The sequence below is a fragment of the Capsicum annuum genome, chromosome 4 (assembly GCF_002878395.1).
Source record: "Capsicum annuum cultivar UCD-10X-F1 chromosome 4, UCD10Xv1.1, whole genome shotgun sequence".
NCBI classification, from domain to species: domain Eukaryota; kingdom Viridiplantae; phylum Streptophyta; class Magnoliopsida; order Solanales; family Solanaceae; genus Capsicum; species Capsicum annuum.
In genome coordinates, this window is record NC_061114.1 from 746,737 (window position 1) to 764,721 (window position 17,985).

The following is a 17,985-nucleotide window of genomic DNA, read 5'->3' on the forward strand; positions in this document are numbered from 1 at the left end:
CTTTGAGATGAAAATAGGGTCGCAATATGTTTAGAAGCTATATATTTTGTAGGGTTAAGTTTAGGGACGTGTAAGGAGTATTTAAAGACTTAATTACCTTTAAAATAACTCAAAATGGAGTGTTTTTGACACCTGGAATTGACTTAGGCGGCGCCCAAGTGATCGCCTATGCTTGGGTTGGGCAGCGCCTAACCAATCGCCTATGCTTGGGTTAGGCGGCACCTAACCAATCGCCTATGCTTACTGTCTCTCACGAAAATGGGCATAAATTTTCACTCGGGTATTGGATTAAGGCGAAATTGGTATCGTTGGAAAGGTAATTCAATTCTCTACAATTTGGTGGGTAAGCTAATTCAATTCTCTACAATTTGGTGGGTCTAAATCAGCCAAAATACCACATTAACATCGAGTTATACTCATTCAAAGATGACCCTTGCAAAATCGAACACTAAAACTTGATGGATTCAAAAACTCTTAGCTTGTATTACCTTAAGTGACTCATATGAACATGCTTAATTCATCATAAGCTATCCTATCACTAGGATATTCATTGTAAGTCATGTACTCAAGTATGAATCACAGGATAGGAGATTTCATACGTAGGAATACTTATTCACTTCCTAGCTTAGAAACATGTTGGGTATTACAGATACCAACCAAGAAAGGAAGATGAGATCGAAGATAATTTAAAGAAGAGTCTGTTTAGGCCCTTGCCGCTCTTGTACCAGTCATATCCCATACATAAGATGTCAAACAATTATGGTCTTGGGGATGCGATAGGAGATATATTCGAAGAATCCCATGCTCTACCAGATGATTTCCCAAAGTCCTGTGGGGTGAAGAAGATTGCATCAAAGGAGACCTTGCAAAACTGGACCTCTACTCCACTCATAACCCGTCACCCATCGTGGTAGATGAAAAGGGCCGTTACTAATAGTTTTTAAAATTGGTGATGACCCGGAGGAGGCCCCGTGATCCACCCTTTTATGTCTCAAATTTCGTTTCATGTTTTACAACTTTCAAAATGGCATGGGCCCACATTTGTGTAGGTCATGAGCCATAGTTTTTATTTATTTTCCAAAAGACCTCCCTTTATTTAAGAAGTTTTTTTTTTTTAAATACGATTATCTAGCATGGTTTATTTTGGTAGAAATAATTTAAAAACCTGCCAATATCATGTCATGTCAAGGGTTAGACGAACAAAGTGAAGGAAATAATGATGAATAGAAAAGGTGATGAGGAGCAGTTAGTAGTAGATATAGAGGAATGTGAAAATCAAAATAAGCATAACCTGGTGGATCCCTAATCCTACCTGAGATGGATGGTCAAGAGTGGACCAAACCAATCAATTCTAATGCGGTAAAGAGATATTGTGTTTGAAAGATGTTATAGTTTTGGTTTCTTGGTTTATTTGTAATTGCCTTTATAATAGTATCAATTTCATGATGTGTAATTGCCTAGAACCCCTTCCCTTTATGTACGAACTACGTTTGACCTGAATTCTCAAGAATGAGATACGTAGGCGGCCTATGTCGGCTTTGGTCAACCCCTTAGAAAAATTTATCCTTTTCTTTTATGTATGAACTACGTGATGACCTGAATTCTAAAGAATGATATACGTAGGCGGCCTATGCCGGCTTCGATCAACCTATTAAATTTTTTTATATATCATTAGCATAGTCTTGAACTATGTTTGACCTGATTCCTGCTTCAACGGGATATGTAGGCGCCCCAACGGCTCAGTCATATAACCCCAGGAAATGGAAACTGGGGAAGAATTTTCGAGAAGGAATCTCAAAAATTCACAAGGGAAGATCGACATCCAACAAGGAGAACGAAGACCAACGAAGACTTTGGATCTTCTCAAGATGATATCATCTCAGACTACTTTAAACTGGGGCAGAAATTTTGAGGAGGTCCTCAAAATTTCCACTAATATATTGAAATATATTTCAAATTCCCCAGCACTAGAGGTTGAAGTTGAGATTTGAGAATTACCACCTGTGATAAAGTCTAAGAAGATTGAATCTTCGTCTTTGATAAAACTTCTGGTAGACAGCTCGACAATGTTGAATCGCTATCAATCCTCCGTCAAATGTCAGACATTGTTAGAATCAAGAGAAAGATGATCGTTGAGCAAGCACATGACATAACTGGTAGAGATTTTCTACAGTTTCGTAGGAGTTTTCGAAACTAGTTTCTAAAAAATTAAGACTACTTTAAAAAATCTATATAAATCTTTTACTTAATGATTGCCTAGACATCAATTAGGACGGGGAGTCAAGGGTGAAAATCCCAACATGACGGAGTACCCAAAAGATGGCGTAGAGAAAATGGAGAATCGAAGAAAGTCAACATAGAGTAATTTAACTCAAACTAATCATTTTTCTGTGGATGCAGGGACCAATACACAAAAATGAGAGCCTCTTTCAAAAATCCCTGAGAAAATTGAGAGCCACACCAGAGCACTAATGCTCAAGAACGGTATTTTTGGGTAGCCCTAAAAATGGGTTTAATTCCCATTTATTGAGGACTTTTTGAATTGTCCATCTCATTTCTTGAGATCATGGAGGACAAACAAAAGTGTCTTGTCTTCTTTACAAATATTGTATTTAGAATTTTTGTAAAAAAAAATATAGTCGCTAGCAAAAGCAACTTTATGTCTACTAATCATCTACCTTGAGTACAGGTACATGTAGAAAGCAAGACGCAGACAAATAAATTCAGGTGAAACTATTTTCAAATTGCCAAGAGGGCTATTCATATCATTGCCAAGAGGGCCATTTCATAGCATTGCCGAGAGGTCCATTTCATATCATCGCCGAGAGGGCCATTTCATATCATTGCCGAGAGGGCCATTCACATCATTGCCAAGAGGGTCATTCATATCATTGCCAAGAGGGCTATTTCGTAGCATTGCCAAGAAGGCCATTCATATCATTGCCGAGAGGGACATTGCATATTATAGTCGAGAGGGCCATTCACATCATTGCCAAGAGAGCCATTCATACCATTGCCAAAAAGGCCATTTCATAGCATTGCCAAGAGGGCCATTCATATCATCGTCGAGAGGGCCATTGTATATTATTGCCAAGAAGGCCATTCAATATCTGTTGACACGCAAGACATAAACGTTGGCATTAAGGATATCATCAGTATTTTATATCTATTGACACACAAGACATAAATGCTGGCGTCGAGGATATCATTGCCATTCAATATCTGTTGACATGCAAGACATAAACATTGGCGTTGAGGATATCATCAGCATTCATTATCTATTGACATGCAAGACATAAACGCTGGCGTCGAGGATATCATCAGCATTTTATATATGTTGACACATAAGACATAAATGCTGGCGTCGAGGATATCTTATTATTTTATGAATCAGCATCTGAATGCATCAAGAGCACATGATTTGAAGGGACGTCTTTAAGTCGGTGTCTAAACACGGATGATGTATGAGATTTCCTAGAGGTCATCTATAAGTCATATTATTTGAAATAGGATAGTGTGCAAGATCACCTATGAGATGATAGCCTGTAGGTCATTCGTAAGCCACAACAATATCCTAACCAGGTAGTGTGCAAGATCGCCCAAAAATCAATAGTTTGGAGGTTATCCATAAGTCGCAACTAAATTCCTACTGGAGAATATGTGAGATTATCAAATTGATACATCCAAGGGTTCTCTATAAGCCGCGTCATATCCAAGATCGATTATGTGCAGGATTACCCAAGGACTAGTAATTTGAGTAATATCTATAAGTCATATTGTATCCAAGGTCGAATGATATGCAGGAACACCTAAAAGCTAGCGATTGGAGGGACATTTGTAAGCCATCTCTTATCCAAGGTCGGATAATATGCAGGATTACCCAAAAGCTAGCAATTCAAAGAATATTTGTAAGTCGCCTCATATTCGACATCAAATAATGTGCAAGATTATCCAAAGATTGATAATTTAAGGAAAATCTATAAGTTGTACCGGTACAAAAGATGCGCAAGACTTACCTGAGATCATATGCAAAAATTATTATCAATAACCGGAGATGTTATCATGCCACATACGACAAGCACTATAGGTGACTTAAAAGGGTTACCGCATCAGCGCAAGATTAAGCGGTTGTAGGGACCGTTCAGCATAAAGTGTCATCAATGTCCAAGAGAGACACCCACTTTGAAGACATATTCAATCGATAAATAAGATAATTATGCAATGACAAAGAGAGTTGTTGTGTCTATTATTGCAAGTTATTTCCTTCCAAACAGAGCATCCGAGAGGGTAAAAATCTCAAATCAAAACCATAGGTCCGGACAACTCCAGATAGGACGCAGCACAACGTGGAACTCTTTCTTAGCAGCAAAACGGGATATGGTCTAAAGAGGGACGTCAAACTCTTTGGACGTGAGCTAAAGTATGATCGCCACCACCATCCAACCACACCCCTGTTGGTTTCATCTTCACCTTCGGTATATTTCTAAACTCATACCGAGGGTAAACTTCTCTTTCTTTCAGATTCGGGTGGCAACACACTTCGAGTTTTGGAAATTATATCCAGGTAAGTTCTTGCCTATGGATGTGAGGGATCTCATATTCATGGTTAAGAGGTTACAAGCCTCTTTTCCGCAACTATATCAACTTGTCACTCATTCCGAGTCAAAGATAGTCCAAAATAAAAGACTATCTTTTCTACCGATTGAGTCGAACTACAGGCAGTCTGATTACCTGAGTCTCAGGGATATGTAGGCTGGGCTCTATGTATAAAACTCGACTGCATTCCAACCTCCTCCCCAAATCCCTCTATTTCCTAGCTTTTCAGTCGTCAAAAACTCTAAAAACCTGAGATAGCCGGTGATTTTTTTTTTTAAATCATGCCTTAAATCAAGCTTTATGAACTACAAGTAGCCTGAATTCTCTTGTAACCTGAGATATGTAGGAAACCCGACCTGGGTTCGGCCATGACTCTATGGTCAATTTATGGTCGGACAAAAATTAGGAATGTCAACCTCCCTTTGCCCAGGGTTACTTGCATCCACCTTACCCAAAAGGAGGGGGCAGTTGTTTACACCTAATTTTTGCCCTCCACGACTAAATTTAATCCAGAGTTTCTTTGATTTTTAATAAAATTAAATTATTTAGTTCATTCGAATAAAAATTTATTAAATATATTTGTACGTAACTTTGTCATTTTAAGTAGTGATTATCAATTATCATTTTCAATTATACGAGATTTTATAATTTTATGACTTAAATATTTATTTTATAAAATATTGGATTTTAATCAAGGCTTAGAGATTCAAATGATTAAAGTTTTGGTTTAAATATAATTTACTCTCAAAAAATAATTTATTCGGATAAATATGTGTTTGATTTTATAAAATCAAGAAGCCCGAGATTAAAGAAAGTATTAATTCGCATCGAATTTCAATTTAATTTAGCCAATCTAATTAGATTTGGCCATAATTGAGTTCAAATTGGTCATAATTGTAATGCAATCCATCAATTGATTTCTAATTTGGTCAAAATTAAATAAATAATGCTAAATTTTAAATCCCAATTGGGGTTATATTTTAAATAACCCCAAAATTCTCAAAAACTCTCATAACTTCTGCCTAATTCCACAAAAAAAAAATAATTTCAAATTTTACTACATTGTACTATTTTTCCCCAACTTTGTCTTTTCCCAATTTTGAAATTCAAAAGTTGTACTACATTGAACAATTTCCCCCCACATTATCTTCCACCTCACCTTATCTTCAATTTTAAAATTTCAAAAACACCCTTAATTGTTTTTTCTCTCACATTGGTGGATGACAAGAAATAAATCTTCATCCTTTCCTATAAATACTTTTCTCCCACATTGGTGGAAAAGAGGGAAAAAAATCTCATTCACTCCTATTAATACTACCAGTACTTTGGTAAACAAAGGAGGGAAAAGGAAGAGAGAAAAAAGGCTAGAAAGATGAAAAAATCATTTTTGAGCAAAATAGTTATTTTTATTTAGTAGAATTTTTTGTTTCATATAGTTGGTCGCCTAATAAAAAATTTCAAGTTGCCGGCAACGTTTTTTTGGTGCTGGTTGATTCCGATGAATCTCGTAGTCTCATTTTGCTTCCCCCAAAAAGGTAAACACATCTTTTTTTTTTTAGTTTTTATTATCGTTTTATTTTTCATATTTTTTCTTCTTCATAGTTCATAGATATAATTTTGTTTGCTGGAATTGTATGTTTTAGATGGCCTTTAAGGCCCTAGGATGTTGTGGTATCGATATTATAATTACTTTCATGTTCATAATATAAAAATGATCTAACAATAGTTGTATGTGTCTTTTTTTTACTTTATTCTTTGATTATTTTGGATAAAGTTTCAATCTTTGCTTAAAATATGTATTTATGCTTTGTTTAAACTCATTGTTGTTGGATATATTTATTTTTAGCATGTAATGTTATTTTCTTTATGTTGAAAAGAATAGTTAATGTTGAATGTTTCGCCTTTTCACCTTATTCTTTGATTATTTTTTATAAAGTTTAGATCTTTGCTTGAAAAACATAATCATGTCTTGTTTAAACTCATTATTGTTGAATATGTTTATTTTTAGCATGTAAAGTTATTTTCTTTTTGTTGAAAAGAATAGTTAATATTGATTGTTTTGCCTTTTGACCTTATTCTTTGATTATTTTGGATAAAGTTTAGATCTTTACTTGAAAAGTCATACCCATGTCTTATTTAAACTCAGTGTTGGTAGATATGTTTGTTTTTAGCTTGTAAAGTTATTTTCTTTATGTTGAAAAGAATGGTTAATATTGATTGTTTTGCCTTTTGACTTTATTCTTTGATTGTCATGTATAAAGTTTTGATCTTTACTCAAAAGACAAACTCATGTCTTGTTTAAATTTATTGTTGGCGGATATGTTTGTTTTAGCTGTAAAGTTGTTTCTTTTATGTTGAAAAAATAGTTACTATTGTTTGTTTCGCCTTAATAAAAATAGTAATTGATTAAATCAAGAATTTTTCATTTACTTGTTAATTATTTTAAGAGATCTCCATAATCTTCATATAAGAGATGAAGTGCTAGCTTTATTTTTCATCCACAGTGTTTATTCCTCTTTTTTGCATGTTTTCAAATTTGTCAAAATGATGAGAAAGTTCGAATTTTTGTGGCTAAATAGAATTATTTGGATATTTTCTAGTCATGCATAGTATGATTGTGAAATAATATTTCACTTATAGAAATGCTAAACTTTATTCTAATTTTCTTACGCCCTTTGGATTGTTATATGTGCTCTTTGTGAGTGTAAAGACTTGATTTGTGTCTCTCATTGATTCATAAAATCAAAGGATAATCAACGATGTCTTAGAAATATAAACCATAGGTCATTACACGTTTTTTCCATAAAATTTTAGTTGTAATTTGATGTATGAATTTTCGTTAATGTCACCTTAATTGAAATTTAAAGATTGTCTTGCTTGAAAAGTTAACCTTTATTTTCTTTTCTTATATGGATTAGTATCTATGTTTGTTCAATTTTAGAAGTCATGAGTATTTTCCTTGTTTCCTCATCCTTTTACTTTCGCAAGCTTACGTTGTTTGTTTCTTGCATTAATTCATTGAATATGGCCTTCTTCCTTTTACCTTTATTCATTCTTGTATGAACATAAATCATGAGGCATGAAAGTGGGTGTCTTTGCTTTGCATTTTATTTGTTGACTCTCATTCTTGTGCAAGTGAGCTTATCATTGTCATTCAAAATTGGTTTTTGATATTTTCTTTTGCTTTGAAATATGTTACTTTTATGCCTTGAACGTATATTAATTTCCTTAGCTTTTCTTTGCATGCAAAAAAAATGTCTCGAGTCCAAATGGATTCCTCTCTTCTTTCATTTTCTAATGGGCCAATGAGGTCTACCCCTTCGAGTCAAGTTTGATGTTTAAACCCGAGGTCCACTACATGGCGTGCGGGTGCTAGAAGATAGACGAAGAAGGAAAATGGGTCAAAACCCATTGATGAGGTCATTAAGAGACTTGAAAAGTCTCAATTTTTATTATTGTCTTCTTTTTATTTATTCATTTAGTCATTTATTTATTCATTCATTTCGACCTCAAAGCCAAAGTTGTATTTAATATAGGTGGAACAAGACTCAAGCCAAAGGCTCGAAAAATAGTTTAGGATAGGTGAAATGGGTCGGAAGCCCAACTAGATTAGGACAGGTCTCGTTGATTTAGGCTCCATGGCCTAAATCCTTTACTTTCACCTCTCTTCCCCTTTTATGTGTTTATTTGTTTATTAGTTTTATTTATACTTAGTTAAAATCCCTACTAAGTCGACTAAATCTATTTTACACGTCTTTTTAAAAAAAAAATATCAAATCACTATTTCAATAAATTAATCTTTTCAGAAGTTAATCAAAAGATGTTTTCAAATAGTCTGGATAACCGCAAGTTAGCGGACGTTTTAGGTGCCTAATACCTTCCTAAAATGTTAATAGGAACCGCTTATCTAGAATCTCTAACTTAAAAGGATTTTTCTGTTTTGAATCGTTTGAAGTAACTCTCTAAAAGTTTTTTAATTCCTTTTCAAAATTAAGTGGCAACTCTTCTCAAAAACTCAAAATTTCTCCTCAAAACAATCAGTAGAGACATTTCTCACATAAATGCAACAAAACGAATGCTCGAGAGCAAGTTTGATATGAAAGACCTTAGAGTTGCAGATGTGATCGTAGGTATAAGAATCCATTGAACTCTGCAAGGGTTAGCATTGTCACAGTCTCATTATATCGAAAAAGTACTTGACAAGTTCAAGTATATCGAATTCGGTATTGCCAAGACTCCATTAGATGTGAACTTTGCACTTCGAAAGAATGAAGGTGAAAGTGACTCGCAATTGGAGTACGCAAGAGTATTGGAATGATTAATGTATATAATGAACTGTAAACGATCAGACATAGCATGCGCTATCAGTAAATTGAGTCGGTATACGAGTAATCCCAATAAAACTCATTGGATGGCAATGAAAAGAGTTTTGGGGTATCTTAAGTACACTAAAAATTATGCCTTGCATTATAATAAATATCCTGCGGTACTTGAAGTGTATAGTGATGCAAATTAGATCACCGGATCTAACGAAATAAAATCCACAAGTAGATATTTATTTACTATTGGTGGAGGAGCAGTTTCTTGAAAATCATCCAAATAGACCTGTATCGCTCGCTCTACAATGGAATCTAAATTTATCGCATTAGATAAAGCCGGTGAAGAAGCAGAATGGCTCCGAAATTTCTTGGAAGATATTCCATATTGGTCCAAGCCAGTGGCACCAGTATGTATACATTGTGATAGCCAAGCGGCAATAGGTAGTGCAGGGAGCATGATGTACAATGGTAAATCTCGTCACATACGATGGAGACATAATACCTTAGGGAACTTCTCTCTAGTAGAATTATCACTATCGACTATATAAAGTCAAAGGATAATGTGTCGAATCCACTTACAAAAGGACTATCTAGATAAGGAGTGGAAAGAACATCCAAGGGAATGGGTCTAAGGCCTAGGACGAGTCAGCATGGCGGTAACTCTACCTAGAAGACTGGAGATCCCAAGAGCTAGGTTCAAGGAGATCAAACAAAGTTGTGTCTGACAGGTTCAACATTGTCAATTACCCAACTCATTCTCATGATGTAGACAATGTATAGTAAACTAGGATAAGACTTAAGGTGAAAAGTCTTTTAATGATTATCTAAATCTGGCAGATTTGACCAAACAATTTAATCTACAGGATTGAACGTTTAGAAATCACCTATGTGAGGGCGAAGTGGAAGCCGTTTCAAAGAGAATGTTAGTAAAGACCTATTCTCTAAGCTCTCATGAAACCGGAACATGTTCATGGCTGAAAAGATCAAAACCGTAAGAACCATAAATGGTAAAAGGCTGGTTATGTGACATGTGTTGTCTAGGTGTACATTAAAGCTCGATGGTTCAAAGATATCAAATCTACTGATTGACCGAGTGCATCCGATGTATGTTCACTACGGAAATTTCAAAGGGAAACCTACTTATCCAGATGCAATCAATCTTTGTTTGGTGATCACATACTTGTCCGTAAAAGTTTTACAAAAAATAGTTATTCCCCATATATGTGGGGGATTGTTGGGTTTATAGTAGATGAAAGAAGTGTGAATGGAAAAATGGAGAGTAAAAGGATGGAGGGAAGGAGACACTAAAATAGAAAGTGTATTCGCAAATTGGCAAGTTTACTCTTTCTCCCACATTGGTGGAAGAAGAGAACTTGAGAGCATTTATATTGATGAATACTTACTCCACATGGCAAGTGAGGCAAGAAATAATAGATGCCTCGCACTATCAGCGTCATCGCTCGCTCGGCTTCGGATTTGGATTTGGATTTCAATTTGTCAAATGACCGATCGATGAGATCTATCTTTTTGGACAAATTTTATTTGACAAAAATAAAATAAATAAATTCAATCCGAAAAGTGTTTTGAAACTCCATTTAAATATATATGCATGCAGTAATAACAGATGCAATATTCGAAGTGAACTGGTGCCACTGTTTTGCGAACTGATGCACTGCTTCTGTGTTTCTATTTCTGAACTGGTGCATATTCTTGAAACAATGTTTCCTGAACTAACACGTTGGTTCGAACAGATGCAACTCTTCAATGAAGTGATGCATTGTTTCGAACTGGTGCACTGTTTCAGCAAAATACTGCACTATTTTGAGTAAACAGACATGCATTTTCAGAAACGTCACACCTCTAAGATGGACCATTTTCTCTTTTTCGAAGAGGCATCTCTTGGCTATAAAAACCTGATTTCATCCACAGGTTTTGGTACAGGACAGAAAAAATTTCAGATTACAAACTTCTTCTTGTCTTAACAAAAACTCTATGTGTGATCATTCAAACTGTTGAGTGTGTTCGAAGAATCCGCCTATTTGAGGTACCGCTATAGTCGGATTGAAGGCCATTTTATCCTGGGAGGAAGATTCCATAACCTCGGGTACAGTGAGGGGAATTATTCCTTAAGGAAAGTCCGTGAATTCGGACGACTTAGCCTTAATCATTTTTGTTTCATCTTTATTTTTCTGAAAAAATAAATACACCTCTTGGAAAGGTCATTTTGATCTTGTGTTGAGGGTATTTGATACTTCATTGTGTTCTTGTTTATACTTGAACTCGAGTTGCAGTTGTTGTTCTACTATACAAATTTCTGCGTACCCGAATAAATTGTGGGAAATAACAATATTACCAGCACTACTGACTGAAACGTCCCAAATTAAACATCAAAATAGGATCACCTGAATGTTTAGCCATTCATATAACTCCTGATATGTTATATGGAGAACTCAAGCCATGGTGCATGTAAAGTAACATCGTCATGACCATGAAGCTGCAATGAATTTGGAAGATTACTGCCCTATTTCTTCATTATCCAGTTGTTATTATTTCCCGTTTGTTGTTGTATCTGCCTTAAATTCATCTACCATAGAAATATGGCTATAAAAATAGTGAAGAAATTGTAAATCTATAGCAATTACAACTTATATTCCTGTAATTTCTCACCTCTTCCGAAAAAATATATAAAACTGTAATAGTAATTTTGGGTAGAAGCACAAAAAGTATAATATATAAATAAACAAAAAATAATGAAGGGACATGGGATTTTACTGGATAAATTGACAATGAAAACAAAAAAGTTCCGAAAATGGACTATAAATTTAACTTACATGGCTTGTTGATTTCTACGTGGAGATGAAGATTTGCTTTTGATTTCTTCATGGAAATGGAGATTTTCTTTCACATTGGAGAGTCAGAGAACTATTATAGGAAACTTGTGAAATTCTTCCACTAAACCGAATTCTTTTCACGGTTAATTGTGAAGTCATCAAATTTAAAATTTAAATCTTTCAATTATTTTCTTTTCGTTTTAAATTTCTACTTGGATATGCATTAACAACCATAGAACCGTGGGTTACTATGGTTAGAATACTAATTGAAAACTAACTTTTCAGTTTTTATGAATTCCTAATTCAAATTGAACATTTAATATGAATTTAAAATAAAATTCAGAAGTTTTATTAGTTAATCTATTTACTCTTAATAGTACTCTTGTTGCTTCACTATGTTATGGCTAGTTCGGCCATGACCCAAACCAACATTACCACTGATCAATTGGCTCTTCTCTCTTTGAAATCCCAAATCATTTCAGACCCTTCTCACTTCATGGATGAAAGTTGGTCTCCCTCTATTTCTGTTTGTCACTGGGTGGGAGTCACTTCTTGTTCTCGCCACCAGCGAGTGAAGTCCTTGAATCTTTATAACATGGCTCTTACAGGGAGGATTCCCCCTGAATTTGGAAACCTCTCATTTCTTGTTTCTGTTGACTTGGGAAGAAACAATTTCCATGGAAATTTGCCTCAAGAAATTGCACGCTTGCGTCGGCTTAAGTGTCTTGATTTAAGTGTCAACAACTTCAGAGGGAAGGTTCCCTCTTGGTTTGGATTCTTACACCATCTTCAAGTTCTAAATCTTGGAAATAATAGTTTCGCTGGTTCCATCCCTTCTTCATTTTCTAATATGTTCAAACTTGAGATTTTGAATCTGAATTTTAATTCCATAGAGGGCCAAATACCAAAAGTGATTGGAAGCCTTATAAACCTTAGAGAATTAAGGTTGAAAGGTAACAAGCTCATAGGCTCTATTCCTCTGTCACTCTCGAATGCCTCAAGGTTGGAGACTTTGGAGATATATTATAATTCACTTCAAGGAAACATTCCAGAAGGGATCGGAAATCTTCACAACATGAAGTTGTTGTCCATACAGTTAAATCAGATAACGGGTTCTATACCATTCGCAGTTTTCAATATTTCTAGGATCGAAGTCATTGCCTTAACAGACAATAGCTTATCGGGATATCTTTCCAATGGTTTATGCAATGGTCACCCAATACTCAAAGGGCTCTATCTATCCACAAACAAGCTTCGCGGTCATATGCCTACAAGCTTCTTGAATTGTTCACATCTTCAAATTCTGTCTTTATCGGAAAATGAGTTTGATGGACCAATACATAGTGAAATTGGAAGATTGAGCAACTTGCAGTTATTATATGTCGGAGAAAACCATTTCACTGGTATGCTTTATCTTATGAATTCTAGTACTATTATATCTAATTACTTCAGAATTGCATTTTATTATACATTAACTGCAGGGATAAATCCACAAGAAATTGGAAATCTTGTTAATTTGGGGGAGTTATGGATGGAGAAAAACCAGATTACCGGCTCTTTCTCAATCTCCATATTCAATATCTCATCTCTGCAAATTTTGTCACTGTCGATGAACAATCTTAGTGGATTCTTACCCCAGGAGATTGGCAACTTAACCAAAATGCCACATCTACGGATTAATTGAAATAAGCTTATAGGTACATATATATTCTAATGGTGTCTCATGTTAATTTTTTATAGATCCATTAGAACTATTAAAATTTTATGAATTTATGCATGTAATGAGTAATAAAATGTAACAATTATAAATTAATCTTCAAGCGTATGATAAGAAACACCATATAAGGAGCGTTTTTTAATGTTTAAAATTAATCTGTTTTATAATTCACTTCAAGGAAACATTCCAAAAGGGATCGGAAGTCTTCACAACATGAAAGTGCTATCCATATAACATAATCAACTTACGGATTCCATACCATTAACAGTTTTCAATATTTCTATGATCGAATCATTGCATTTACTGGCAATAGCATATCAGGAAATCTCCCCAATGGTTAATGCAATGGTCTCCCAATACTCAAACGGCTTTATCTGTCCTATAACAAGCTTCATAGTCATATGCCTAGAAGCTTGTCAAATTGTTCATAACTTCAATTATTGGGTTTATCATATAATGAGTTTGATGGACCAATACATAGTGAAATTGGGAGATTGAGTAACTTGCAGTTATTGCATCTCGGATATAGCCATTTCATTGGTATGTTTTTTATCTTATGAATGCTTGTATCTACTTGCTTCAGAATTTTATTTTATTACACAGTAACTGCTGGGATAATTTGAGTTATAGAATTAATTGAGGTATCTAAGTTTGGTGGTATTAGGCATGGAGAGAAGCCAGATTAATGGTTCTGTTCAAATATATACGTATTTTTTTTCTTTAATACATAAATATGCCCTTTAACTTGACGTCAAATCACATCTATGACCTCCAAGTTTTGGTGTGCATAAGTAAACACTTAAACTTGTATAAAGTTGAACAAGTAGACACACACGTCCTATGTGGCATAATACGCATAGGACGCCATGTAAGACAAGAATTGACCACGTAGGACGCCACATATGACATATGTATCTATTTGTTTAACTTTATACAAGTTTAAGTGCCTACTTGTGCACACCCAAAGTTGGAGGTCATAGATGTGGTCTGAGGCCAAGTTAAATTGCATTTTTATCTATTGTGCCATTTTCTTTTAATACTTTCGTAACAACAACAATATAAAGGTTAAAATCTTAGTGGATTCTATCATGGGAGATTGACAACTTAAACAAGATGCAATTCTTATATCTTAGCAAAAATAGGTTTACTAGATTGAACCAACTATTTAAACTCACTAGTTATCCACTATACGTGTTTCCAGGTGATATACCCCAAGAAATAAGCAATCTCATTGAGCTGGAGCATCTTGATCTTGCTGATAATAGATTTAATGGTCGACTTGATATGGATATCTTCAACATGTCAGTGCTGAGAGTAGTTTCTCTTACAAACAATACTCTATCAGGAAGCCTCCCACCAAACATGTGTTCTATCTTACCCAACATTGAAAGATTTTATCTGTCCGTTACCAACCTTGTTGGGACTATTCCTCATTCCATCTCCAATTGTTCAAAACTTACTATTCTTGAGCTTTCAAGCAACAAACTCACTGGCTTGATTCCCAACTCACTTAGATATTTGACTCATCTGCAGTACCTAAAGTTGGGGGGAAACAATTTAACCAGGGACTCATCATTAAGCTTCCTGACTTCCTTAATCAATTGCAGAAATTTAACAGTTCTTGATATATCTTTAAACCCTCTAAATGGCATGCTTCCAGCATCCATGGGGAACCTTTCAACATATCTTAGAAAATTTATCGCCAACAGTTGTAAAATCCAAGGGCTAATTCCAAATGAAGTTGGGAACTTAAGCAACTTATTATTCCTTGATCTTTCTGGAAACAACTTGGCTGGATCAATTCCCACAACGATTGGAAACTTGAGAAACCTTCAGCGCTTCAACTTGAGTAACAACAAACTTACAGGATTTGTTGGTGATCATATATGTAAATTGCAGTGCTTGGATGTCATCGACTTGACTCAAAATCAACTTTCAGGATCTCTTCCTAATTGTTTAGGGAATATTACTTCCCTTAGGGAGATACATCTGGGTTCCAATAAATTGAGTTCCAATATACCACCAAGCTTAGGGAACCTTCAAGATCTAGTGGTTCTTGACTTATCGTCAAACAACAAAGTAGGTTCGTTACCTCCAGAAATTGAAAATCTAAAGGCTATAACAAAGATGGATCTATCGATGAATCAATTCTCAAATGGAATTCTAAGAGAAATTGGTGGATTGCAAAATCTGGCACACCTTTCTTTGAGACACAACAAGTTGCAAGGATCTAATCCTGACTCAATGATCAACATGGTAGGTTTAGAATTCCTAGACCTTTCTCATAACAATATATCTGGAATCATTCCTAAGTCTCTGGAGAAACTTCAAAACTTGAAATATTTCAATATTTCTGTCAATAAATTGTACGGTGAAATACCCACGGGAGGTCCTTTCAAGAACCTCTCAAGTCAGTTTTTCATCTACAATGAAGCATTGTGTGGTTCTTCAAGATTTAGTGTCCCGCCATGCCCCACTTCATCAAAGCACAGATCAAATAGGAAAAAATTGCTAGTTCTTTTTCTTTTACATATCTTTAGTTTAAGACCACTAGATTCAAAAGTACTCTTTTGAGATAAGCATCCAGTACTCTCAAACTATGTCCAAAGTTGCTATAGCACACTCCAACTTCATGAGGTTGAGATGTTTTGAGCATGTGATGAAGAGGGGCATAGATGCCCTAGTACGTAGGTGTGAGAGATGGCCCTATATGGCCAAAGAAATATTGGAGAGAGATGATTAGATGTGACATGGAGCAGTTACAACTTACTGAGGACATGATTCTAGATAGGAAGATATGGAGGACACATATTAAGATAGAGGGCTAGTGTGTGTGGATGAGTCGTAGTCAGTAGTTAGGAGTGCTTTGGGGTAGCTTGGCTAGTAGTCGTAAGGCTTTGTACATAGGTTGGAGTTTCTAGCTAGGTGGATTGGGGGGAGGTGTGTGCCTTTGCTTTGTTAGTATATAGTATTTCCTTGTGGGTATTGCATCTCTGTTATTATATTTTGTTTCTTGTTATATGACGATTTTGTTTACTATCATTATGTCTTGAGCCTGGGGTCTACCGGAAACAACCTCTCTACTTCTTCGAAGTTATTGGTATGGACTGCGTACATTCTACCCTCCCCAGACCCCACTATGTGGGAATATACTGGGTTTGGTGTTGTTGTTGTTGTTGTATATATGTAGAATATATACTACTTAAAATACCACTTGAAAGTTGAACCATATATACATTACATGTTGTAGTACTTTAAAAAATATACACACATATATACATACAATATATACTACTTAATATAATAATACTTGAACTCTTGAACATATATTCAAAAATTTACATACACCACTTAAAAGATAAACTTATATAGTATTTTTATCTGTCAATACTAGTTGTCTAAGTAATATTTTCTAACATTATTTTTATTTTTTCATTATATGTATATATGTTTGTTATGTTTATGACTTAGTATAAAGTTTGATAGTAATATATTAAGAGTATTTAATTTAAATTAGACATTCAATTTAAATGAAAAAAAAATATGTAAGGAGTGAATGAATCTTGTATTTTATTGATTGCAAAATGATCCAAAACTTATAAGTTACATGATTGAGTAATCTACAAATTTTGCATCATTTTTTCTAACTCATGTATGTTAATATTAACGGGAACTGCCATAGGAAAGTCAAAATCAATGGGGGCAAAACCATGCATTGGACTTGATTGTACTGAGTTCTCCCTTGAAGTCATAATAATAAAAATTATAAAAATAAATATTCAACAATAATACAATAATTAAAAACTAAAAGTAAGAGATGAAACAATAATACCAAATTTTGAAAGTATCCGAAAGTTGCGACTTTAGAGAACTTCCGCTTGATATTTGTAATTGCAAAATTAGAAAAAATAAAATTGAGCACTTTAGGAGATAATTAGAATATTTGAGAGAGATTGAGATTGTGAGTTGTGCGAAAAATAATTTTTGAAATGGGGTACAATTAGGAAATTTTTGAAATTATTTAAAAGAAAAATTATTGGGAAAACAGGCCAATGGGCCGTTGGGCTGCCAACAACTATAATGTCATTGGGCCAGGCAACGGTCCAATTTGCCTACCAAATCCCAACAGTCCAAAATTATTTTTAATTTTTTTTTAAACAAATCGGGTGAGTCTAGTTCGGGTCACCGGTGGGCCTGGTCTGGTTTCGTAACTGGGCCGGTCCACTGGGCTGACCATCTCAGACAGCCCAGCCTTGGGACCGGTGGCCCAGGAAACCGATAGCACACCAGGCCAATCCCTCTAAATGGACCGAGTTAATCGGGCTGGAACGGGCCGACCTGACCCAATTGACAGGTTTACTCTTGGATAAGGTTTGAAGATGCATCCTTTGGTTGCTTCCATGAGTGAAGTCGTATAAATGTGGCAAGAAGATGGTGCCGAAAATCACCTCAAGATAACGTATTCTCTACCTTCACAAGGTAGAGGCTAGATTGCATACACATCACTCTTGAATAAAGTTTG

General features: G+C 35.0%; 1 protein-coding gene across 1 annotated transcript; it reads left to right on the forward strand.

The window, feature by feature from the left end:
* Positions 1-12,161: 12,161 nt before the first annotated feature.
* LOC107869295 (LRR receptor-like serine/threonine-protein kinase GSO1) lies at positions 12,162-17,871 on the forward strand. Its single transcript, XM_047410836.1, has 4 exons — positions 12,162-13,149; positions 13,228-13,392; positions 14,665-15,719; positions 17,818-17,871. The coding sequence occupies exons 1-4, from the start codon at positions 12,162-12,164 to the stop codon at positions 17,869-17,871; spliced, it is 2,262 nt and encodes a 753-aa protein (XP_047266792.1).
* Positions 17,872-17,985: the final 114 nt, after the last annotated feature.